This window comes from Mesoplodon mirus, assembly GCF_964341445.2.
Source record: "Mesoplodon mirus genome assembly, chromosome: 4".
In the NCBI taxonomy this organism is placed as follows: Eukaryota; Metazoa; Chordata; class Mammalia; order Artiodactyla; family Ziphiidae; genus Mesoplodon; species Mesoplodon mirus.
Window position 1 is genome coordinate 140,581,353 of NC_138979.1, and position 25,317 is coordinate 140,606,669.

General features: G+C 38.6%; 1 protein-coding gene across 5 annotated transcripts in view; it reads right to left on the bottom strand.

The window, feature by feature from the left end:
- TXNDC16 (thioredoxin domain containing 16) overlaps positions 1-25,317 on the bottom strand; it is a 113,284-nt gene that overhangs the window by 71,588 nt on the left and 16,379 nt on the right. For all 5 annotated transcript variants that reach the window (XM_082618643.1, XM_082618644.1, XM_082618642.1 and 2 more), the window contains 3 exons: positions 9,558-9,679; positions 4,009-4,099; positions 54-204 (listed from right to left, as the gene is read on the bottom strand). In XM_082618643.1, the coding sequence (XP_082474769.1) occupies positions 54-204; positions 4,009-4,099; positions 9,558-9,679 (364 nt within the window). The remainder of the gene's footprint in view (positions 1-53; positions 205-4,008; positions 4,100-9,557; positions 9,680-25,317) is intronic.

Consider the following 25,317-nt stretch of genomic DNA (forward strand, 5'->3'; position numbering starts at 1 on the left):
AAACAATAAATCTTATATATGAATTATCTAATATACTTAAATAAGACACATACCAGCAGAGGTGCTTCCATTGTCTTAATAAAACGATGAATGTTCAGTGTAGTCAATGACTGTTCCATTAGTGTTCTCCTGCATTGCTGGGTCAAGTCCAAGACTGGTTTACAATGAAAAAAATAGAGATGTGCGTATTCTATATCTTCAGTGCTGTAAATTAAAAATTAGGGACAGACCCACTTGAAGTTCAACGTGTGATCCTTCTACCATGCAGAAAGATATAACAAATCTCTTGTCCATGCTTTTGAATTACTGTTTTGGTAAAATCCTAAAACAGTATAACAAAATAAAATGGACCTAAGCAAAAAAGAGGATATAAGAAATTTCTGAGTTGTATAAACAGTTTTTTTCCCGAACTCTTTCATATGGTAGCTTCTAAATTAGAGACAGGTCTACACAATCTTTTTTTTTAGATAAAAGACTGTCACCTTGAGGAAAATGAGATTATCTTAAAATACAGCAGCTTTTCTATAGCTGTGCTAAATAAATAAAGCTTTGTAACACAAATTTTCTAGGTTTAATTTAAACCCAAATCTGTTTTGAATAACCTTCAGACAAAACATGCCTTAAGATAGAAACCATGTGACACTTTGTGGGAGTTAGTGAGTTTGTATCTGAAATATTACAAAACTCAGCAAATATGGCTTATAATTTGAGTTCTGGCATTCCCTTCAATATAAGAATTCAAAGATAAACTTATAGTGAGTAAGTAAGGTTTGCCAAAATTAAAATAGCATTTTATAAATCTCCATATGGCATTAGTAGAGTTTGGCAAAATACTGCAAATTTTTATTTTTACAATATTATTTTAATTCTTGATACATGCTTCAACTGAGCTCCAAGATTCACTGATTTCAAATTTAATTGCAAAGTAGTTTCTAATAGATTCAGTGATTAAAGAAATGATCATTCAAAGATTACTTAATGCCTACACTGTTAGGCCCTATGCTAAATATAAGAGAATAAGATGAATAAGATGATTCAAATCCTTGAGGGGCTTAGGCTAAAGGACATATATTTAGTAAAAAAATGAAAATGTGATTCATAAGTGCTAGAATATACAAAGTGCTATGAGAAACAAAGAAATATTTAATTCTGCCTCAAGTCAGGAAAGAGAAGAAAGGGAAGGGAAGGGAAGGGAAGGGAGATCATCATAGAGACTGAAAACAGTAAGAGAGAATGACTTCTCCAAGAAGATAAGACTAATGGGTATTTCAGACAAAAGGAACTATATAGCCAAGACCCAAACAAAGTGTATAACTTTTTGAGAGGAACCGTAAATAGTCACATATTGCTAAAAGGAAAGTGTTGAGAGCAAGAGGACCCAGCTGAGGTTGGACTACCTATCATAACCTCTGAAATAATAAAATGTTGGAAAGTTATTTAATCAGGGATCATTTCGTTGTAGGTAACAGACACCAAAAAGGTGGGAGTGAGGGGGATTTACTGGTAGTTTAGAAGAGCATCTCACAGAATACAAGGAAAATTCAAGTAACTGGATCACAGGATAAATGTATAGATCTGAACAGCAAGAGTTCAGGGACATTTGGCCATCAACACTTTTTACCTCCCCACTCTCTCTGCTTTATTTCTACATGGGCAAAACATTCCTGCAGGCAAGAGAGCCAAAATGCTGTATAGTCCAGCTTCTCCATGCCCAATTCCAAGTTCCTAGAAAAAGGTATCCTATCTGCTCAGGTAAGTCCATGGATTGGATGACTCTAGGTCAGGTGGCCACCTCCAACTTAATTGACTGTGATATGTATGAGGTAGGGATAACACCCTTCTTGGCCTATACACAGATTCTTTAAGAAGGGAATATGGGGAGGTAGCAGAAAGTACTGGTGTCTCTACAGCATGCTACCTCTTGTACTACCTATCACATATACCCTTCTTTTTTTTATTTTTTTACCATTTAAAAAAAATATTGGAGTATAGTTGATTTACAATGTTGTATTAGTTTCAGGTGTACAGCAAAGTGAATCAGATATATATATATATATATATATATATATATATATATATATATATAATCTCAACTCTTTTTAAGATTCTTTTCCCATATAGGCCATTACAGAGCATATATACCCTTCTTAACTGACATTTCAAACATACTCAGGCCCAACATGATATAACAATTAATATACTAGATTATTCAATGTTATAGCCCCAGCAACTAGAATAGTGCCTAGAACATAGAAGGCATTCAATAAATATTTGTTGAATGAAAGAATGAACAAAGGAAAGAAAAAATAAAAAGAACAAATGAAAGAAGAGATATGTTCACCTCTTCCCCATTAGGAGACAACTCGAAGTCATCACTAACTACTTCACTCAGAAGTGATGTCCCAGGACTACATTATTCTGAATCCACAGTCCTTCCCTATCACATCAGGTCCAGATATGACTCCTCACCATTTTGTAGCCATGAATAAATGAGAATGAAAACTTCTCCAATATGTCATGTACTCAAAAGTTTATGAAAAACAGAATAACTGTACATTTTTAAATTCTCATTTTTAAAATGGGGGAAAGCATAAATCCTTCCAGAACATTACCATGTTTAGTCATAGATCAATATATAGTCTGTCTTGCTGAACAGTATTTGTAAAACAAATGAGAGGACTTATACCTTGCCAATAAATAACCAAAACTCTATGTTTTAAGCATGTCACCGTTACTTGCAATTATTCATTAACAGAAAAATAAAGAAGCTAGTAATGCAAGAAAAAATATAAACAACGCTCAGAGAAAGTGTGGGGCTAGCAAAGAATCATAATGGGACTGAAAATCTAAAGGTCCCCCCATTCCAAGATGGGAAATTGGTAGTCTACATTGGGAGTAGCAAAGTAGCTGGCTACACTACTGCTCGCTGTAAGTATCTTGAGACTCAGTGACTACTTACCGTAAAGTTTTAGGGTACTGTCAGCATGATCCTCAAATTGTTAAAAACATTAATTCTTATACAAATAGCAAACATGCATCAAAGTTTTATTTAACTCACTGAGGGAACCAGCAGAATGGCAGTTCAATAAGAAGATAGAAAAAGGAATGCTGGTTAATGTCATACAGAGCAATAAAAACATAACTTTTCTTTGCAAGCACTTCACTCTCTGCCTATCCACTCCCCGCAAAAAAAAAAAAAAAAAAAAAAAAAAATTGTTTCACTTTATCAGTTTTCTGTGTACTAACCTCCATGTTTACAAAGTTGTAAAATGTCTGGGATTTAATTAATTGTGTGTGGTATATCAAATAATCACTATTCTCTGAGAGGTGAGCAGGAGGGCTCATTAAAAACTCTTGCATGGTTTAAAAAGGTCACACAATCACCATTTTGCCCTGCTTTGGATTCATTTTCCTGAAGAGCATTTTGAAGCCAAACTTAGAAGTCTTCAAATGCACTGGTTATTCCTTGTGTCCCCATGTTCTAAACAGAAGAAAAACTTTAACCCTAGGTTGCCCAGCCAAAAGCAGTCCAAAGAAGGTCTCTACCTAAAATTGTAAGCTAGAAACTAGACAAGAAAATTAAACATTTAAAACATTCTGTTCAAAACTGTACTCAAATATATTTTAAGATTTTTCTGGTATAGTAACTTATGGAACTCTCAGGAAGAATCTCTGGAGCTTAGTTATGAAAGCTGTTATTTTATCACCTATCTGATCACTGTGGCAGATCTATTCATAAAATACACGTGGCCACTCAAGGGATCACATCTTGGGGCTTATCCATACTGCCTTCGTTCACCTTAGTTTAACATCCCTTCTGTATATTTAAGTTCATTTTAGTACAGCAGATAATAGTAATGAAGAGGATTTCAGGTTTCATTTATATATTCACAACTGGTTATGATTCCCCTCAGATAAGTCCACATTGTGGGAGTATAATGGAAATGCTGAATAAGTAATGTGAAATAAGTGAACTTAAAATTGTTAACTTATGCTTCTTATACATACCCAATACTTTCCAAAAGGGCAATTTCTGTGGTTAAGACAAATTGGTACGTGGTCCCATACACAAAAGCAGCTTCCATGACTGCTCTGTGCTCTGAAGAAGAGAGAAAGAAGTTGGGAGAGAGGAGGAGTTATTCTATTCAGAATACTTTCCTACACCCTTTTATGCTCTATTATGTTTAAAGAAAAAGCCTTTGTAGGGATCCCAGTTGGGAAAACACTGGCAGTTAAAGAAGTTATAAAAAGTCTGTTCTAGTCAAGGTAAGAGAAGAACTAAGAGGGAATAGAAAATGAGCTATACTTGAGAATATATGACAAATCTGTGATAGTTTCTTCCCAGTAGTAGGGAAGAGAATATGAGTTCATCATACAATTTGCATATGCTATATTTTATATACAAATATGTGTACACTATTTCTGGCTTAGTTTTTTTTTAAATCAAACTTATTCTTATATATAAAGAGACAATTCTACAAGGTGTATTAAGAAAATGAACAGTTCCTCTACCCTCAACCACCATTTCCAACTCCCAAGGGACAGCTACTTTCAACTCTTTTACTCTTCCTTTCGGTATTTACCTCCAAGTCTCTAAATGACCTTCTTATACTCTTATTTCCTGATTTTTTTTTTTTTTTTTTTTAGTGTTAGTATTTTCTATCGACTTCCCACTATGGAAGATGATAAATTAGCTCTCCTTTCCAAAACCCCACTCCACAAATATACACAATTCTATCCCCTCAACGTGCTCAATATAGTCCTAATTTTTATTAGCTCAGTAGTCAGGATTTACACTGTTGGGACTCAGTAAATACTATTTCCTTTTGAAATTTTTTTTCACTACAGTTATAGGTATCTTTTTAAATTTTTGTTTAGATTTCTTGCTAATTTATTCCTAAATTCTTCCACAATTGTCTAACGCTCTGAATACTTCAAATACATCAGTTATATATTATCAATTCCCTCTTGTTGCAGACATTTTTGCAGAGCCTTCTGATCTGCTCCAATGTGGACTCTGCTGCTCTACCCGCTGCATAACTTTCATCCTGGGGACTCACTTCATTGTCACCCTGGGGATGCTCTGATTCTCACACTTACGTTGGGTCCTTGGCCTGTTACTCACATCTTCTTGACTAATTTGTTCCCTTGCTCCCATTCTCTAGCTCTTTCCTGGGAGAGGATATATGGAATACACATTTTTTGCAACCTTACACTTCTCAAAGTGTCTTTATTCTACTTTCATAACTAACTATAATTGTCGGCATGTAGCATTCTAGCATTTCCCCTGAGAATTTTGAAAGCATAGCTCCACTGTCTTCAGTTCCCAGGACTGCAACTGAGAAGTCCAAAGCCATTCTGATTCTTTTTTTTTAATTAATTAATTTATTTATTTTTGGCTGCGTTGGGTCTTCATTGCTGCACACAGGCTTTCTCTAGTTGCAGCAAGCAGGGGCTACTCTTCCTTGTGGTGCACAGGCTTCTCATTGCAGTGGCTTCTCTTGTCGCGGAGCATGGGCTCTAGGCACGCGGGTTTCAGTAGTTGTGGCACATGGGCTCTGTAGTTGTGGCTCGCGGGCTCTAGAGAGCAGACTCAGTAGTTGCGGCACACGGGCTTAGTTCCTCCGCGGCATGTGGGATCTTCCCGGACCAGGGCTTGAACCCATGTCCCCTGCATTGGCAGGCGGGTTCTTAACCACTGCGCCACCAGGGAAGTCCCGCCTTCTGATTCTTGACCCTTTAACTGCAATATTGTTTCCTTTCTTGAAGATTTTAGAATAGCGTTTGTCCCCAATATTCTGAAAATTCAATATGAAATGCTCTGGTGTGGCTCTACATTTAAACACTCTGCTAGGATTCAGTGGGCCCTTTCAATTTGGAAGCTCAAAATCCCTCAGTTCTGGGAAATTTTCTTAAAGTATTTCTTTGAAGAGTCCTTCCTTTTCATATCTTATTTTCCCTTTTCTCCTCACTGCCATTTCTAGGTAGTTATCTTCCCCTCCCCGACCTAATCTTCTACCACTTGAATCACATATCCTCAGATTATTCCACTCACCACTCTGCCTTGTTGGAGTCATCTACAACCCGAGCCAGGGTTAATCCCCCTCATTCCATGAAAAATTTCACTTCTGTCACACTGTCACACTCTCCGATACTACTCCTATCATAACCTTGGTGATTTTACTATCCCCATAGATGATCCTCGCAAAATCCTAGCCTTTCAGTCCTTGGTCTTCTCTGGAGACTCCAGTGATCTCTCTTCAGCCCTGCTTTACCCACTCACTGCCATGGTCCCACTGCAAGCTTTGTAATCACCAATCACCGCAAATCCCTCCAAAATGTCCAGCACTCCTCCCAACACACACACACACACACACACACACACACACACACACACACACACACACACTTCCATCTCCAGGTCACTCTGTCTAGTACATAACTTTAACCTTCCCGAACCTACAGTCCTACCATTTTCACTGTCCTTTATCCACCTTGGGTCCTCTCTTCCCTCCTAAACCAGCTTAAATTCCATGGTCAGTCTTTATATCACTCCCCCGCCTGTCTAGCTAAAACACAGTCCAAGTTAAATCAAATAATCTGCCTATTCTGTACTTACATCCATGAAAGTGAATATGGCTGGGGAAAAAAAAAAAGGAAAGAAAACAAGAACCTGCTAGCATCACCATGTCAATAGTTTCACTTTAGATTACTGGCATCAACTATTACTGCTGCCTAGCAACCATTCTTTATTTTCAGGCCTTCTAAAACAACTATTTCATCTCTTCTTTCCTCAAACTATCTGATCACTTTATTTCTATTTCATTGAGAAAATGAACCAATTAAGAAAAGCCCAAAAAAGCTCCCAGCACCATATCTATCTGCCCCCTTAACTAAACTGATGTCCATATTCTCTGCCTTCCCTCCTAATACCATAGGCGAATTTTCTGTGCTCCCAGTAAAGAACCACCCCTCCCCCTGTTCACTAGATTCCATCTCCTCTAGTCTATTCAAATATGTTGCTCCAGTAATTCTGCCCTCTTTTTCCTCCACGATGCATTTTCCTTTTGCTACAAGAACTTTCTTGTCGACATACAAATATGCTTCTTAAAAAATTGAGGACTTCCCTGGTGGTGCAGTGGTTAAGATTCTGCCTGTCAATGCAGGGGACATAGGTTTGAGCCCTGGTCCAGGAAGATCCCACATGCTGCGGAGCAACTAAGCCCGTGCACCACAACTACTGAGCCCATGCTTAGAGCCTGCAAGCCACAACTCCTGAGCCAACAAGCCACAACTATTGAAGCCCGCACCCTAGAGCCCATGTGCCGCAACTACTGAGCCCACATGCTGCAACTACTGAAGCCTGTGCACCTAGAGCCCATGCTCCACAACAAGAGAAGCCACCGCCATGAGAAACCCATGCACCGCAAGGAAGAGTAGCCCCCGCTCGCTGCAACTAGAGAAAGCCCGCATGCAGCAACAAAGACCCAATGCACAAAAATAAAGAAGAAAATTTTTTTAAAAAATTCTTCACTTGACCCCACACACTCGTCCAGCCACTGCTCCATATTTCTCCTTCTCTTAAAAGGAAAATTTCTCAGATGAGTCTTAGTCACAGTCTCCAGTTGCTCTCTACCTATTCTCTTACACCTCTGTCAGGCATTTACCCCTACCACTCTACAAAAATTGTGTGCATCGGGCTTCCCTGGTGGCGCAGTGGTTGAGAGTCTGCCTGCCAATGCAGGGGACACAGGTTCGTGCCCCGGTCCGGGAAGATCCCACATGCCGCGTAGCGGCTGGGCCCGTGAGCCATGGCCGCTGAGCCTGCACATCCAGAGCCTGTGCTCTGCAACGGGAGAGGCCACAACAGTGAGAGACCCACGTACCACAAAAAAAAAAAAATTGTGTGCATCAAGGGCATGGATAACTTCCACACTGCTAAGCATAATGGTCAACTGGTAGCTTTTATCCTAATTAACCTTTCAGTATCCTTTGATACAATTGCTCCTATCTCATCACTAAAATCCTATCATCACTTTGCTTACACACAGGCCATTCTTTCTGCCTCCTTTACCGACCTGTGGAAGATGAAGTATCTAATGAGTTCAGTCTTCTTCTCTTTTCCATCCAGCCTCACTACCTTCATGGTCTCCTCTGGCCTCACAAATTTATGTCACAAATTTATATCCCTAGTCTGTATCTCCACTATCAAATGCAGACTAGTAAAATCCCACTACCTTGTTGATATCTGTACTTGGCTGTCTAATGGGTACTCCACAAGTATAATGTTCAAAAGTGGATTCTAGAGCTTCCTCTCCAAACTATTTCCACTCTTCCCCACCTTAGTTATCAGCAATTTCACCTTTCACGTAGCTCAGGCCAAAATCCCAGAGCCACCCTGGCCTCTGCTATTCCTCTCTTATTCTACAACCAATATGTCAGAAAACTCAGTTAGTCTTACATCCAAACTATTGCTAAAATTCAAATGTATTGCCACCACCACTGCTAACACCCCGGTCCAAGCCACCTACCACCATCTCTTGCCTGCATGATTGCAGTAACTTCCTGATTTTCTCCCTTATTCTACTATTGCTCCTTCTAGTCTATTCCAAACCCAGAAGTCAGACTGACCCTGTTAAAATATAAATCAGGGATTTCTGGCTCCCTGTATAGCTCATCCCTCTCATTAATTACAATTACAAACCATGGACAAAATACAATAAGCTGAGGGGCCCTGAAAAGTAAACAATAAACAGGCTGATTTTGGAGCATTATTTTACGAGTACATTAAGTTCAGTGGCATACTGTGTAGCCATCAAGCTTGTGTATAAAAATTGAAATTTCCAATAAATGATTTTATTTCATAGAGTACATATAATTTTTAAATGTCTTTAACAACATTTTGTATTAACATGTTCAAGTTATAACCATTAACAAGTAAAAATCCTGAAAGCATAACTATAATTTGTTCATGAAACATTTATAAACTTCTTTATGACAAAATTACCTATGAATGCGCAAGGTGATGCTGTCAAAATTAGATTTTTTTTAAAATCAAGAAAAATGTCATAAACAGCAAATACCAAGGTAAAAAAGGAAGCCAAGACAGGCAACAACATTTATCAAATACTATAAACTACTATATCAGGTACCACGAGGACTGTAAGGAAATAAAAACAGTAATAGCTGACTCAGAGCACCAGGAAACTTTTTAGTTATTCAAATTCACTTGGTCCTCACAATAACACTAAGAGGTAGGCACAATAATTTTCACCACCTTAGTGACCAGGAAACAGGCTAAATAAGTAAGTTGTCCAAGGTCATACTGTAAGTAGTTGGTGGAACAGGGAGTCTAACCTAGGTGTCTGGCTCCAGAGTTCTCGTTCAAGCACTATACTATGCTGCCTGTTTGAAGAAAGAAAATATAACAGCAAAAGACGCTTTAAATTTATTTTAAAATATTAAGATTGTGGTCAAAATACACTATGCTAAGTCTTTCAATATAAACACACATGTATAGAGGCATGACGAAGATTAATGTAAAGGTTGATAAATACCTGGTGTTCCAATGGCTCTGACATATGAGAATGCAATGTTTGCTTTTCCTTTCAGAGCATTTTCTGTGTTCTGAAGGTCTTCCAGAGTGGTAATATATTTTACTTCATTAAAAAGAAGAGCACTGAAATAAATAAAGATGTAGTTGGTAGAAAAATCTGACATGTACTTAGTTATTTAATACATATTTTGAGTAGGTTAAAGAACCTAATCAAAAAAGAAATTTAATCTTTTGAACAAACTCTCAATAGTAAGAACCTAAGCATTTCAAGTCTGAATTAAAATCACCCTCTAAATCATTAGTCTGTCACTGAGAACATTAACCAGGGACAGTTGTGAGAAATAGTGTGCGTCTCCTCCATCACAACCATCTCAATACATTTAAACTGTATTTACTAGCATCCTATTCTGTACAAATAATCCCTTACAAATCTCTCAGCCATGGACACATTTCAGCCCTTCACACATCTATACTGAAACCATCTTTCCATGGCCTATAAGGCCCTGAATGGTAAGCCTTGCCTACTTCTCCAACATCATTCTGTACTACCATTCCTCATGTCTACCCTACTTTAGGCAACACCTCAGGGCATTTGCACACACCATTCCCTTTGTTGAAAGCTGTTCCCTCTGCTCCTACTCATATACCTGGTCTCAGCCTAAACATCATTGACTTAAGAGAAGCCTCCCTTGTTGGTTCTATATAAGTAGGTCTGTAGCATTTTCCTTTTGAATTTCACAGTATTTAATCCTTTGTAAGATCAAATTTATAATTATTCACATATATTTTTTTACTTGTTTATCTCTGCCTCTCTCATTAAACTCTTGCCTTCTTGTGACAGGGACCTTGCATATTTTGTCACTATATCCATAATAACTTAGAATAGAGCCTGGTACATTGTAAGTATTCAATAAGTATTTGTTGAATGAATGACAGAAAACATAGGGCAGGAATTATTTATTGTCATTCTTCATTTGAAGAAATAGAAGATCAAATCAAAACACTGAAGAGCTTACTTACTCAAAAACACATATACTGAACTGAGGAGCCAGGAACAGAACATAAAACAGGTCTTCTCACTCCTAATTTAGTGATCTTTCCACTTGACCATAATTCTTCCAAATCATCTTTTTTAAAAATATAATCTCTATTTATTTATGTTTATTTATTTGGCTGCGCCGGGTCTTAGTTGCAGCACACGGGATCTTCACTGTGGCGTGTGAGATCTAGTTCCCTGACCAGGGATCAAACTCGGGTCCCCTGCACTGGGAGCATGGAGTCTTAACCACTGTACCATCAGGGAAGTCCCCCAAATCATTTTTAATGTATAGATCAGAATAACTGATATTTCTTCATCCAAAAGAATTTCATTAAAAAATTTTCTACTTCTATATAAATTCTCTATCACTAAGAACTAATTTCACTTAATCTCCACATGCATATCTGTGTGTGTGTGTGTGTATGTGTGTTTGTGTGCGTATTTTTGTTAAGCTAAACTTTACGAATTTTTGAAAGCTGTTCCAACTCCTCATACTTAAGTAAGCAAAAGTTCACTCCAATAAATTAGTCAATCATAGTTTCCTCTTACGGAAAACACAGCACTTTCCACTAATATATCAATTCTCAAACTTTTTGGTCTCAGGATCCTTTTATACCCTTAAAAAGTATTGAGCTCTTCAAAGGGCTTTTGTTTATGTAGGTTACATTTATCAATAGTTGCCAAAATAGAAATTAAAAGAGCAATTAAAAATATTTATTAATCTCTTAAAAATAAAAATAAACACCATTGCATATTAACATAACACTTTTTTAATTAAAAATAACTAAATTTCCAAAAGGAAAGAAAAATCTAATGAAAAGAGTGGCCTTGTTTTACATTTTTGCAAGTCCCTTTAATATTGGACTAAACAGAAGACAGGTGGATTCTCTTATCTGCTTCTTCATTCACTCTGTTGTGACATCACACACACAACACAAAATGTAGCCTCTAGAAACTGCACTCATAAAAGAATGAAAGTGAAAAAGGCAAACATTTTAGTATTATTATAAAAATATTGTCACTTTGGGAGCACCCTGAAATGGCTGCCCCAAATTACACTGCTTAAATATTTACCTATATATTACAGATTTCAACTTTTTAAAAGAAATGTAAAACTTGAATTTCTATACCTCCCAGGGCTCTTGTTTTATTTTTAAAAGAAATACTTACTGGGCAGTACTCACTATTTGCTAGATATTTTCACATGTTTTCATTTAAATCCTCAACGATATTCTTGGGAAATTCTTTATTACACACACACACACAGAGGAAAGAACCTCAGGGATTAAGTAACCTGCTCCAGGTCATACCAGTAGTCACCGATAGAGCTGAGATTCTAATCCAGGTCTTCTGACACTTTGCCCGTAACTTTCTAAACTATGTTATTACTGACCACTCATACATGGTAAACCAGGTAAAAAGGGAGGCAGCTAATGAATAGCCAGAGAGTCTCAGTGGCGATCTGGGCTACTGGCTACTTATACGTTTTGGCTAGCAAGACCAGAATTACCCTTGAGTTACTTCAAAACTGCTGGGAGACACCATCTAGTGAAGTAATTGGACTGCCATGTAAATTCTCGGCTTGGGAATGACATCCAATCATTTACCTTTACTTCTCTAGCAGCTCTAATCCATTTGCTTCAAAAATCTAACCTAGGAGTAGAAATATCCCTAACCTTTTTTCTCAATAAGGACCGGCAAATATAAATTGATAAAAGCCAATGTTTGGGGGGACACTTCCCACATGTCAGGCATAGTACTAAGTACTATATAAGTAGTGGCAGTTTATCAGTTTTGAGATTGCCTGACTCTTCTGCTTTGGGAATTCCCAGTTTTCTAAGTCTTCATGGTGGGCAGAGCCCAAGTCCCCACATACAAGCTACTAATACTGTAAATTGCTTTTCCAGGCTCCCTGCTGCTAGGCTATATGACCCAGAATCCCTTATCTGACATCCCAGACTGGGAGCTAGTGATGTAAAGACTCAGGAACAGTGCAGAATTATTTCCAGAAGTAGCAGCGGCAGCAACAGTCAGCTTTTAAGGCAGGGATGACAATAGTGCTAATGACAGCTGTAGTGCTAGCAATGCAAGTTGTGGCACCCAATGCCCAGAAGTAACGCAGCAGTCCCCCGGAGACTAGCTCCGCGCCATGATTCTGAGCCAAATACTTCAGAGCCAAATAAACCTGAGTCCAGTCCTCCAACCCTTCTAGTGAGCCTGAGATTTCCTATGTCTGCTCTAAATCCTTTTCTGCTTAAGCCAGTCGGACCCAGATTCCGGGGCTTATAACTAAGAACACCCAACAATGCACTCAGTCTTGCTTAATCTTCATGGCAACCATGTGAGATCAGTACTATCATTAACTCCATTTTACAGATATGGTCATGGGCCTTAAAGAGGTTACCTTGCCTAATGTCCCAAAGCTCATTAAAGAGTCATTATCCAAGAGGTAATAATACCAAAACTAATGACATTCATAATCTCATGATCTCCACGATTGTTCCCAATGGCTTCATAATTTTAATATATTTTTAATGTTAATTTCCAGAATATGGGGACATCTAGGGATCTCTAGGATCCATTCCATGAGCCTGTGCTCCTTCACTCCAGTTCCAAAGTGGAGAAATGGGTTAAAGGAAAAGTCTGTCTTGTGATTTTCTTGCTCTAAAGATGGGGTAAAACAGCCTGAGGCTGCTCTGACCTGGGAGCTCTTCCTGCCCCAGTAAGGCCTTCCTTTTCCTAGGCATACTCTTCCTGAGACCCTCCCAACACAATCATTACGTAGATAAGATATATGGCCAAGAACTGAATGGGTGTCAGAAAAAAAAAAGGAAATCAGGAGTCTACCTGACCCTGCTTTTAGAGCAGCAGATTGCTCAGCCTTTTTTCAGAAAAAAAAGACCACTTTTATATCATATTTCTGCCATTATTCAAATTCTAAAAAACCCAATAAAAACAAAAAGTTACCTTCTATTTTGCCTTACCAAAATTCCTAGGGGGGAAAAAAAAAAACAAAGAGGGAGGAGGGGAAAGAGGGAGAGATGAAGGAGAGAGACAGACAAATTACTTTTACCTAAATTAATTACAGTTGACCCTCAGTATCCATGGATTCCACATTTGCAGGTTCAGCCAACTGCAGGTGGAAAATATTTGGAAAAAATAATTCCAGGAAAGTCTAAAAAACAAAACTTGAATTTGCCATATACTGACAAATATTTACATAGCATTTACATTGTATTAGGTATTATAAGTAATCTAGAGATGATTTAAAGTATACGGGAGGGGCTTCCCTGGTGGCGCAGTGGTTGAGAGTCCGCCTGCCGATGCGGGGGACATGGGTTCGTGCCCCGGTCCGGGAAGATCCCACATGCCGTGGAGCGGCTGGGCCTGTGAGCAATGGCCGCTGAGCCTGCGTGTCCGGAGCCTGTGCTCCGCAACAGGAGAGACCACAACAGTGAGAAGACTGCGTACAGCAAAATAAATACATAAATACATAAATAAATACATAAATAAATAAACACATAAATAAATACAAAAATACATAAATATATAAATACATACATAAATAAATACATAAATACATACATAAATAAATAAATACATACATAAATAAATAAATACATAAATAAGGTATACGGGAGCTACTAGAGCTAAACGATGAATTTGGTAAAGTAGCAGGATACAAAATTAATGCACAGAAATCTCTGGCATTCCTATATACTAATGATGAAAAATCTGAAAGAGAAATTAAGGAAACACTCCCATTTACCATTGCAACAAAAAGAATAAAATACCTAGGAATAAACCTACCTAAGGAGACAAAAGACCTGTAGGCAGAAAACTATAAGACACTGATGAAAGAAATTAAAGATGATACAAACAGATGGAGAGATATATCATGTTCTTGGATTGGAAGAATCAATATTGTGAAAATGACTATACTACCCAAAGTAATCTACAGATTCCATGCAATCCCTATCAAACTACCACTGGCATTTTTCACAGAACTAGAACAAAAAATTTCACGATTTGTATGGAAACACAAAAGACCTCGAATAGCCAAAGCAATCCTGAGAAAGAAAAACAGAGCTGGAGGAATCAGACTCACTGACTTCAGACTATACTACAAAGCTACAGTAATCAAGACAATATGCTACTGGCACAAAATCAGAAAGACAGATCAATGGAACAAGATAGAAAGCCCAGAGACAAACGCACGCACATATGGTCACCTTATTTTTGATAAAGGAGGCAAGAATATACAATGGAGAAAAGATAGCCTCTTCAATAAGTGGTGCTGGGAAAACTGGACAGCTACATGTAAAGGAATGAAATTAGAACACTCCCTAACACCATACACAAAAATAAACTCAAAATGGATTAAAGACCTAAATGTAAGGCCAGATGCTATAAAACTCTTAGAGGAAAACATAGGCAGAACATTCTATGACATAAATCACAGCAAGATCCTTTTTGACCCACCTCCTAGAGAAATGGAAATAAAAACAAAAATAAACAAGTGGGACCTAACGAAACTTAAAAGCTTTTGCACAGCAAAGGAAACCATAAATAAGACGAAAAGACAACCCTCAGAATGGGAGAAAATATTTGCAAATGAAGCAACTGACAAAGGATTAATCTCCAAAATTTACAAGCAGCTCATGCAACTCAATATCAGAAAAACAAAAAACCCAATCCAAAAATGGGCAGAAGACCTAAATAGACATTTCTCCAAAGAAGATATACAGATTGCCAACAAACACATGAAAGAATGCTCATCATCACCAATCATTAGAGAAATGCAAATCAAAACTACAATGAGGTATCACCTCACACCAGTCAGAATGGCTATCATCAAAAAATCTACAAACAGGGCTTCCCTGGTGGCGCAGTGGTTGAGAGTTCGCCTGCCGATGCAGGGAACGCGGGTTCGTGCCCCGGTCCGGGAGGATCCCGCGTGCCGCGGAGCGGCTGGGCCCGTGAGCCATGGCCACTGAGCCTGCACATCCGGAGCCTGTGCTCTGCAATGGGAGAGGCCACAACAGTGAGAGGCCCACATACCACACACACACAAAAAAATCTACAAACAATAATTGCTGGTGATGTTGTGGAGAAAAGGGAACCCTCTTGCACTGTTGGTGGGAATGTAAATTGATACAGCCACTATGGAGAACAGTATGGAGATTCCTTAAAAAATTAAAAATAGAACTACCATACGACCCAGCAATCCCACTACTGGGCATATCCCCTGAGAAAACAATAATTCAAAAAGAGTCATGTACCACAATGTTCATTGCAGCTCTATTTACAACAGCCAGGCCATGGAAGCAACCTAAGTGTCCATCGACAGATGAATGGATAAATAAGATGTGGCACATATATACAATGGAATATTACAACCATAAAAAGAAACAAAATTGAGTTATTTGTAGTGAGGTGGATGGACCTAGAGTCTGTCATACAGAGTGAAGTAAGTCAGAAAGAGAAAAACAAATACCATAAGCTAACACATATATATGGAATCTAAAAAAAAAAAAAGGTTCTGAAGAACCTAGGGGCAGGAGAGGAATAGAGACGCAGACATAGAGAATGGACTTGAGGACATTGGGAGGGGGAAGGGTAAGCTGTGATGAAGTCAGAGAGTGGCATGGACTTATATATACTACCAAATGTAAAATAGAGAGCTAGTGGGAAGCAGCCACATAGCACAGGGAGATCAGCTCAGTCCTTTGTGACCACCTAGAGGGGTGGGATAGGGAGGGTGGAAGGGAGACACAAGAGGGAGGAGATATGGGGATATATGTATATGCATAGCTGATTCACTTTGTTATAAAGCAGAAACTAACACACCACTGTAAAGCAATTATACTCCAGTAAAGATGTTAAAAATAAAAAATAAAAATAAGCATACGGGAGGATGTTCATAGGTTATATGCTAATACTACACCATTTTATATGAGGGATTGAGCATCTGGGGATTCTGGTATCCACGGAGGGTGAGGAAGGTGGTGGGGGGTGGGAGGTGCTGAAACCAATCCCCCTCGGATACTGAGGGATGACTGTATAGTATTCTAGGCAGATCCATGTATAAAATGAAATATCCCAAAATGTTTCATTAGGCATTTTCTAAATTAATACAGTTAAAAAAACAAACAGAAGCCATCTGTGAAATTTGAATTGAGAGTGCAAGTAATAACAAAGTTCAAAAACATCAGTCTAAGTCTTTTTGTCATACGCTGTGTATTTTCCTACTAGCTTGCCACTTATAAAATTCTTAACACCAGAAACAATCTTATGGGCTTATAACGTAAGATTTCTGCTCCTCCGATTTTTAACAACCAAAAAGTGAAGCTTCCCAATTCATTCATCCATCAATCCAATATTTTCAACACCTAATACATGTCACACACGATGCTATGCACTGGTAGAGGGACTTTGTGTAAGAGGTGTTAGTCTGGGGATATAACCATTACTACCAATTAACATAGCGCTGTGAGAAATTCAAATCCAAGGCAAGTAATGTTTTATTACAATTTCCCAGTATGTCACTATCAAACAGGAACCCACCTGATAATATTGTATAGGAACAAATCTGATAGAGATAAAGGAAGGAGCAGTAGCTCAAAACCTATTAGGAAGGGACCAGCTTGAGCACAGCTCAGGAGTTTTAAAGGAAGACACCTCCAAGAGGAGCTTTCCTAAGAAGTTCTACCCAAGCTCAAAACCCAGGCTCTGCAATAATGTGTTAAAAATAAAATATTAGCAGAAATTATGATAGTTGAAAATAATTACCATAATATTTGTAGTTCATATTATCGTCAGTAGTACATTAACTTAAAAGCAAAGAAATCTTCCACCTGACAAAATATTGTCACAGAATATCAATTAGCACACCTTAATAAAAAGTTATTGAGATTTCATTGTTTCTTACAGTACTGCACAGTCTTTCCTTCTTGTATCAATATCATTTGATGGTTTCCAGGAGTCAACAATGACTAGCGGAAAAATGGCCTTTCTCTGCAACTGCTGCCTCATGGCAAATATTCCCAGCAACTGTCACACCACGGACTTGCATGAACTCACTTCTGTTAGTAGTGTGTGTGCAACAGAACAGCAGGTAGATATCTGAATTTGGATTGCTTTTTTTCTTAATTGCAAAATGAGATTTCCTGCATTTATATAGAAAAAAGCGACTAACATTTGTAGAGCGCTGGGTAAAACACAAAGCATATTTTCAGATTATTACTTTATTTGATCTTCAAAAAAATCTAATGACAGTGCAAGTTTTAACATTTAAGAGATGAGGAAAACTAGCAATCAGAAAAGATAAACTGCTATGATCACACAATGGATAAACCCTCCATAAACCCTGACTTCTTCATATATCATTCCAAAGCACATTTGAGATTATAGTGCCTCAATCTTCTATACCTCCATCTGACTTGCCTCAGACTGGTTACATATGGTATTCTCAATCAACAAATAAAGAGTAATTGTTACTTTACTTTCTTTTTCTAAATATTACCCTCCTTAACCCAATCTATAAGCTGGGAAGTGAAATCTTCCTCACAGTTACCAAACCACACAATTCCATCGGTTTTGACTATGTATATTTTAGAAAACAGAGCTGAGAATTTGTAGACTATAAATCTATAATCTTACCTTTATTTTAAATTTTATTTATTTTGCAAAATTTAACTCTTTTGTAGGACTCATAACACAAAAAGTATCCAAAAAGTTGAAGAGTGAAAAGTCCACCTCCAACTCCTTCCCCCATCCCAGCTTCCGCATTCCATTCCCGTAAACCAATAATCACGTTCTTGTGAAACTTTGAAATATTTATACCAAATACATATACGCCACGAATAAATATTTATATATGTCTCTGTTAGAAAACTATCCCTCCTAGATTTCTCAGTGTTCCTATACAGTCCATGTCTCCTGAAGATGAAAACTGGCAGTACACAAAGATGGAAAACATCTCCTCTTCACATTCTAATCTTGTTTCCTTTTCTCTGGAGCCACCTGGTCCCATTCAAAGGTAATAAAACCTTCCTTATCTTCCCTGGAGCTAAATGCTTATATTTAGGGGTAGAGACCTTTTTCTCCTGCCCCAAGCAATTTGTTTAAATTCCAGAGAAAAAGATAAGCACTCTATCTCCAGAAGGAAAAAGCAGATTTGCCAGCTCCTATATAAACTCAGAGATTCATAATTTAAGTTCTCCTTCTCCAAACCTTGCTGTAAGTACAGATGTCAGCATATGGCTCTCACCTTGTAGCTCTGTGCAGAATTGGGCATATGGCAAATCCAGTACTACCATGTTACTGTGATTGCTGTTACTGCTGTGCCTGATTTCTGATTCAGAGGCTTGGTGTTTCTGCAAGTATATATGCAAGGAGGGTAGCATCGAAGACCCTTCAGAGTTTTAGACTTAACACTCCCTTTCTTACACACATAGAACTATGCTATGCTCTAAACACTTGGTTTATTTCATTAATATATCCTGAAAAATCAATGTGTTAAAAATGTTAGTAGACCATTTAGTCAGAATATATATATATATATATATATTTTTTTTTTTTTTTTTTTTTTTTTTTTTTCAGTACACGGGCCTCTCACTGTTGTGGCCTCTCCCGTTGCGGAGCACAGGCTCTGGACGTGCAGGCTCAGCGGCCATGGCTCACGGGCCCAGCCGCTACGCGGCGTGTGGTATCTTCCCGGACCGGGGCACGAACCCGTGTCCCCTGCATCGGCAGGCGGACTCTCAACCACTGCGCCACCAGGGAAGCCCAGTAAGAATATTTTTAATCAATGATGTTTTAGGAATATTTTAAATGTCCTCCAAAAATACACTACTTAATTAGTCATAATGGTTCAAAAATAAACAATTCTGTAAATATTTAGTATAGGTTTACCCTAAGTTTATACTTGTTATTCTAGTCTTAGACTTTACTAACTTAATTCTTCCCCAGTTGCAATTTTTGTATATTCTGAGACTATGAAATTGTCTAAAAACTTGATCTTTTCTGTTTACAAAGAAGCAAAGTTCAAGTGTAACTGTGGATCACTGATCACATAAAAATTTATCTGTGTGTGTGTATTAGAAGATAATGGAAGAAAAGAACCCATTTACAATAGAAACAAAAGATATAAAATACCCAGTAATAAATCTCAGTGTCCAAGCATATATGAAGAAAGCATTAAAACACTACTAGAGAACACAAAAGAAAACTTGAATAAGTGGAAAGACATCTGGTTCATTCATTCTAAAGATTCATTCTAAAGATGCCAAGTGCCCCTAAAATAACTTATAAATTTAATGCCAGTAGGATTTAGTCAGGGAGAGGAAGAAACCGGACAAGCTAATTTTAAATGTCACACGTAAACAGAACAAAAATGCAATTCTAGAAACAGAAACGTGAAGGGGCCTGGACCTTTCAGATATTACAATATATTATAAAGCCTCAGTAAGTAAAGCAACAGTACCAGTAAAAAAAAAAAAGACAGATTAATGAAACAGAAAGTCCAAAGTAGACCCAAATATATATGAGCGTTTAGTATAAAAAAATCACACCTTGAAAACTGAGATTAATTTCAGTTGTGTTGGGACAATTATTTAGCCACCTGACTAATATATTGCTCATACTATTCACCTAGTTAAATTCCAAACAAAGAAAAGATTTAAATGTTAAATTGAACAGTTAAAACATTGAGAAGAAATACACCCACATAAATAGAGTCTGATCTTTGACAAAAGAGCAAAAGCAGTTTAATGGAGAAAGGCTCCTCTTTTCAAAAAAGGGGCTAAAACAACTGGACATTCACATGCAAATAAGTGAATCCAGACACTGACTTTACACCTTTCATAAAAATTAACTCAAAATGGATCATAGGCCTAAATGCAAAACATAGAAGAAAATCTTGGTGACCTTGGATTTGGCAATGAAATTTTAGATATAACACCAAAAGCATGATCCATGAAAGAAAAAGAATTGTAAAGTTGGATTTTATTATTATTAAAAACTTCTGCTCTGCAAAAGACACTGTTAAGAGAATGAAGAAACAAGCCACAGACTGGGAGAAAATATTTGCAAAACATATATCTGATAAAGGACTTGTATCCAAAATATATAAAAGAACTCTTAAACTCAACAATGAGAAAAAAAAACATTTAAAATATGGGCAAAAGATCTGAGCGGGTACCCCACCAAAGAAAATATACAAACAGTAAATAAGCATACTAAAAGATGCTCAACATCCTTTGTCCTTAGGAAGTTGTAAATTAAAACAATGAGATACCACTACACACCTATTAGAATAGCTACAGTTAAAAAAAAACAAACAATAACAAATGTTGGCAAGAATGTAGAGCAACAGGAATTCATTCAATGTAGGTGGTAATGCAAAATGATACAGCCACTTTGGAAGACAGTTTAGCAGTTTCTTACAAAGCTAAACATAGTCTTACCATATGATCCAGAAATCACACCCCTAAGTATTTGCCCATATGAGTTGAAAAACTACATCAATACAAAAAAACCTACACATGAACTTTATAGTAATTTTAATCATGATTGCCAAAACTTGGAAGCAACCAAGATGTCCTTCAACAGGTGAATAAACAAACAGTGATACATCCATACAATGGAATATTATTCAGCAATAAAAAGAAATGAGCTATCAAACCATGAAAAGACATGGAGGAACCTTAACATATGCTAATTAGAAGCAGCAGCCAATCTGAAAAGGCTACATGCTATATGATTCTGAAAACGAGCCCCCACTAAAACCAAGTCCCCCTGCCAAGGTGATGATTAAGCTCTCTCTCCAAAACTTTATTCCCTTTCTTGTCCCCTCTGACCTCAATCCTGTGCTAACTGAACAGTAATCAACCAGAGTCAGATGACTAAAACTGCTGTTGTTGACAACATTTAGTGCATTAATGTACTAAAATTGCTGTGGTTGATAACTTATTGTTAATGTACAGACACAAGTTGCTTCTCCAGGGCAGGATGAGCTAACAGACCCCCCGCACCAGGGTCATGGACCACCAGACCAGATGCTAGTAAACCATAGGTATCCTGACTCCTGAAACTAGAGTTAGGAAATGTCACAGGAATGTCACTAGACAATGATTAATCCCAGCTCCTTTGTTCTTTCCCTTTAAAAACCCCCTAACTCAAAGACCAAGTTGGAGTGGATCTGAGTCACCCACTCCCTTGCTTGGTGCCCTTCAGTAAACCCTTACTTTGCTGCCCTTACTTTGCTGCAAACACCTGCTGTCAGAGTTTGGCTTTCTGTGAAACTGACACACGAGCCCTTTTTCTGGGTTACAATTCCAACTATATAACACTCAAAAAGGCAAAACTATAGAGACAGTGAAAAGATCAGTGGTTGGGGAGTGGAAGGGAAGGATGAATAGGTGGAGCATAGGGTATTTTCAGGGCAGTGAAACTATTCTGTTTGATACTATAATGGTGGATACATGTCATTATACACTTGTCAAAAGTCACAGAACTGTACAACACAGAGTGAACCCTAACATAAACTATGCACTTTGGTTAATAATAATATGTCAGTATTGATTCATCAATTGTAACAAATGTACCACACCAATGCAAAATGTTAGCAGAGGAAACAGTACAGAGGAGAAAGGAGGAATTCTCTGTACTATCTGTTCAATTTTCTGTAATCCTAAAACTGCTCTATAAAACAGTCTATTAATTTCTTTAAGTGAATTCCTTTGTAACAAGAGCATAAGGGAGACCTTGGTACAACTTAAAATCCAGAAGTCAAAAGAGAAAAGATAAATTTGACCTGATGATATTTAAAAGAACAAAATAGGGAAATTCAGAAGATAAATGACAAACAGGAAAATGTACAATTTGTGTATCCTTTATATAAGGAGAGCACCTAGAAATTAATAAGAATAAAAGTTCAAAACATGATAGAGGACTTCCCTGGTGGCTCAGTGGTTAAGAATCTGCCTGCCAATGCAGGGGACATGGGTTCGAGCCCTGGTCCAGGAAGATCCCACGTGCTGCGGAGCACCTAAGCCTGTGCGCCACAACTACTGAGCCTGTGCTCTAGAGCCTGTGAGCCACAACTACTGAAGCCCAAGTGCCATAACTACCGAAGCCCATGTGCCTAGAGTCCATGTTCTGCAACAAGAGAAGCCACCGCAATGAGAAGCCCCTGCTCCCCACAACTAGAGAAAGCCCGCACACAGCAACGAAGACCCAACATAGCCATAAATAAATAAATAAATAAAAGAAATAACCAGCTCTAGGACAAAATCACCCTTTAAAAAAAAAATGATACAAAAGTGGGCAAAAGATATCAAGCAACAGTTCAGTTCCATTTCTAGGAATAGTATACAACCGAAAAGAGTACAAGGTAGGCACTGCTTGCCAGGAACTGGGTATTTCAAACTGCTGCTTTTAGCACAAAGAAGTAGGGTGACGGCATGAGAGGCATTTTTTTCCTCGTGGCAATCTGCAAGGTACAGCTATGATATGGCATACTATTTAGCACAGTTCTTCAAGATTCTAAATATCATTACTGAACATTTTTGTAAAATACTGTATTCCACAAGTCAGTTTTCTTACATTTTAAACAAAAATGAGGGCATTGCCTCTTTGGAATTCTACCTCCTTGACATTTGTGTTTTCCTACTCAGTTTCTTCTTCCTTTATATGTTGGTGTCATCCTAGGATGCTCCCTAGATGACCTACATGTTGACAACACTCCCCAGGGGTGCAAATTCCTACAGCTGCCTCCTCAAGACTCAGGTAAGATGGGCATCCGACTTGTTCAAGTAGACTCATTTTCTCCTGTAAATTTGCTCTTCATCCTTGCCTACTTCAGACGGTCAGATCAGATTTGGGGTAGAGTGAGATGGGAAGGAAGGAAAAGAAGAGATCAGGGATTAATCAAATTAATCATTACCAAGCCTGGTTAATTTCACCTCCTAAGCATTAAAAAGAAAACCCCATCTTTGCTATCTGTACTTCCCTAGATTGCACAATGGCCACACAATGGTGTCTACATGTGCTTGGATCCCACAAATTTGTCTCTCACCCACAAGAAAGAGGCCTCAAGTGCTAATCTGATCCCATCACTTATCTGCCTACAACCCTCCATTGAGCAATCAGGCGTTGAAGTGGTCACTTAGGACAGAGAGCCAAACTAAAAGTAACAACCAAGCCTTTATTCACTTACTGCAACAGTGCAAGCAAGAGGCAAAAGGAGAGGCACAGGCTCCACAATGTTCCATTCCCATCCCCCGCCACTGAACAGCTCCAGGCCAGGGCCAGTGGGCATGGGAATCATCTCATTCCAAGGAGCTGCAAAGAGAAGGCTCCTGCCTCTTTATGGACCCGTGGAATGGTGGGGGGACTGAGCGGGGGAAGGGCGAGGAGAAGAAAAGTACAGAGTTAAAGCAGAGAAAGTGTTTAGCCAAAGATCTGTGATAAGGAGGTCTTGGCAAAGCACCTGGAAGGTGCCTCAGGCCACGTCCCTGATAATGAGGCTCCAAATGGAGACACCTGGGGCTAAAGGCCAGTCTGGCCAGAAGGATGGAAGAGGGAGGGGTCCGAGGGATTGGGAAGGGGAGGGGTCTGAGTCCTGGACCTCAATTTTCTTTAGAAAACTGCAATGTTCTGGAGTCTGGTGTGGGAGAGCACCTTCCGCCTATGAGGGCTGCCGGGCAAAGCTTGTAACTGCCTGTGGTTGGGTCTGAAAGATCACACAAGGATTCTGGCCAAGAGCTGGCCTCCTCACCCTTCAGGGGCTACCCAAAAGCCTAAAATTCTTCACATGGTAAACAAAGATCCCTTCCTCTGACCCCATGCCAACTTCTCTGCTCTCACCTCCTGCTTCACATTTCAGACTCCAGTAAAAACTACCCTCTCCAAACTGTCCTAACCTCCCTGCCTGGGCTCACAGTTTCCCCTGCTTCTTCCACCTTCCATTCCTTCACCAGGCAAACCCCCGTTTATCCTTTAAGACTCATCCCAAGTGTCACCTCCTTCAGGAAGGCTTCTTAACAAACATCCATCCTCATTCTAGACACAAGGAACTATTCACTACCCTGTGGACATATGCAGGCATACTTCTACTATCTTACTTCCTACATATTTTCTGTTTACATATCTGTCTCTGCAACAAAACATTAAATTCTTAGAGAACAGAGCCACATCTTATGCTGTCTGGCATCTCCAGTGCCTTACAAGTGTCTGGCACATAGCAGGAATGTGGGGAATACTCTATTTGTGGAATTAGTTTTCTATAAATCAGCATTAGTACAGCACAAGGAACAGGACACCATGGCAGGATTGAATGACACAAGCCCCACAGGCTACCCAGTTCAGGTAACAGCGTCCTCTCCACATCTAAGGCCCAGTTGTTTCGAAACCACATTGTCATCAGGTTGCCCAGCGTGGACCTGCCGCTCCAGGATTTGCTGTCAGACTTGTCAAAGACAACATTAGTATCCCCTCCCCCATCCCTTAAAGAATCTTCTTTCTCTGATTCTTCACCCTTGTTTCTGGGTCAAAGACAGTCATCGGGTATCCACCGTAAAAAGCATAAACGAGTAAGCTTCCTGAGAACAAATATATCTATGACTTGGACTTTTTGCTGAGCTTTTCATGACCCCCACTCTCAAGATAGCCACCCCTTCTCTATCCCAGGAAAGGGCTTCCAGGCAGCCCAACAGGT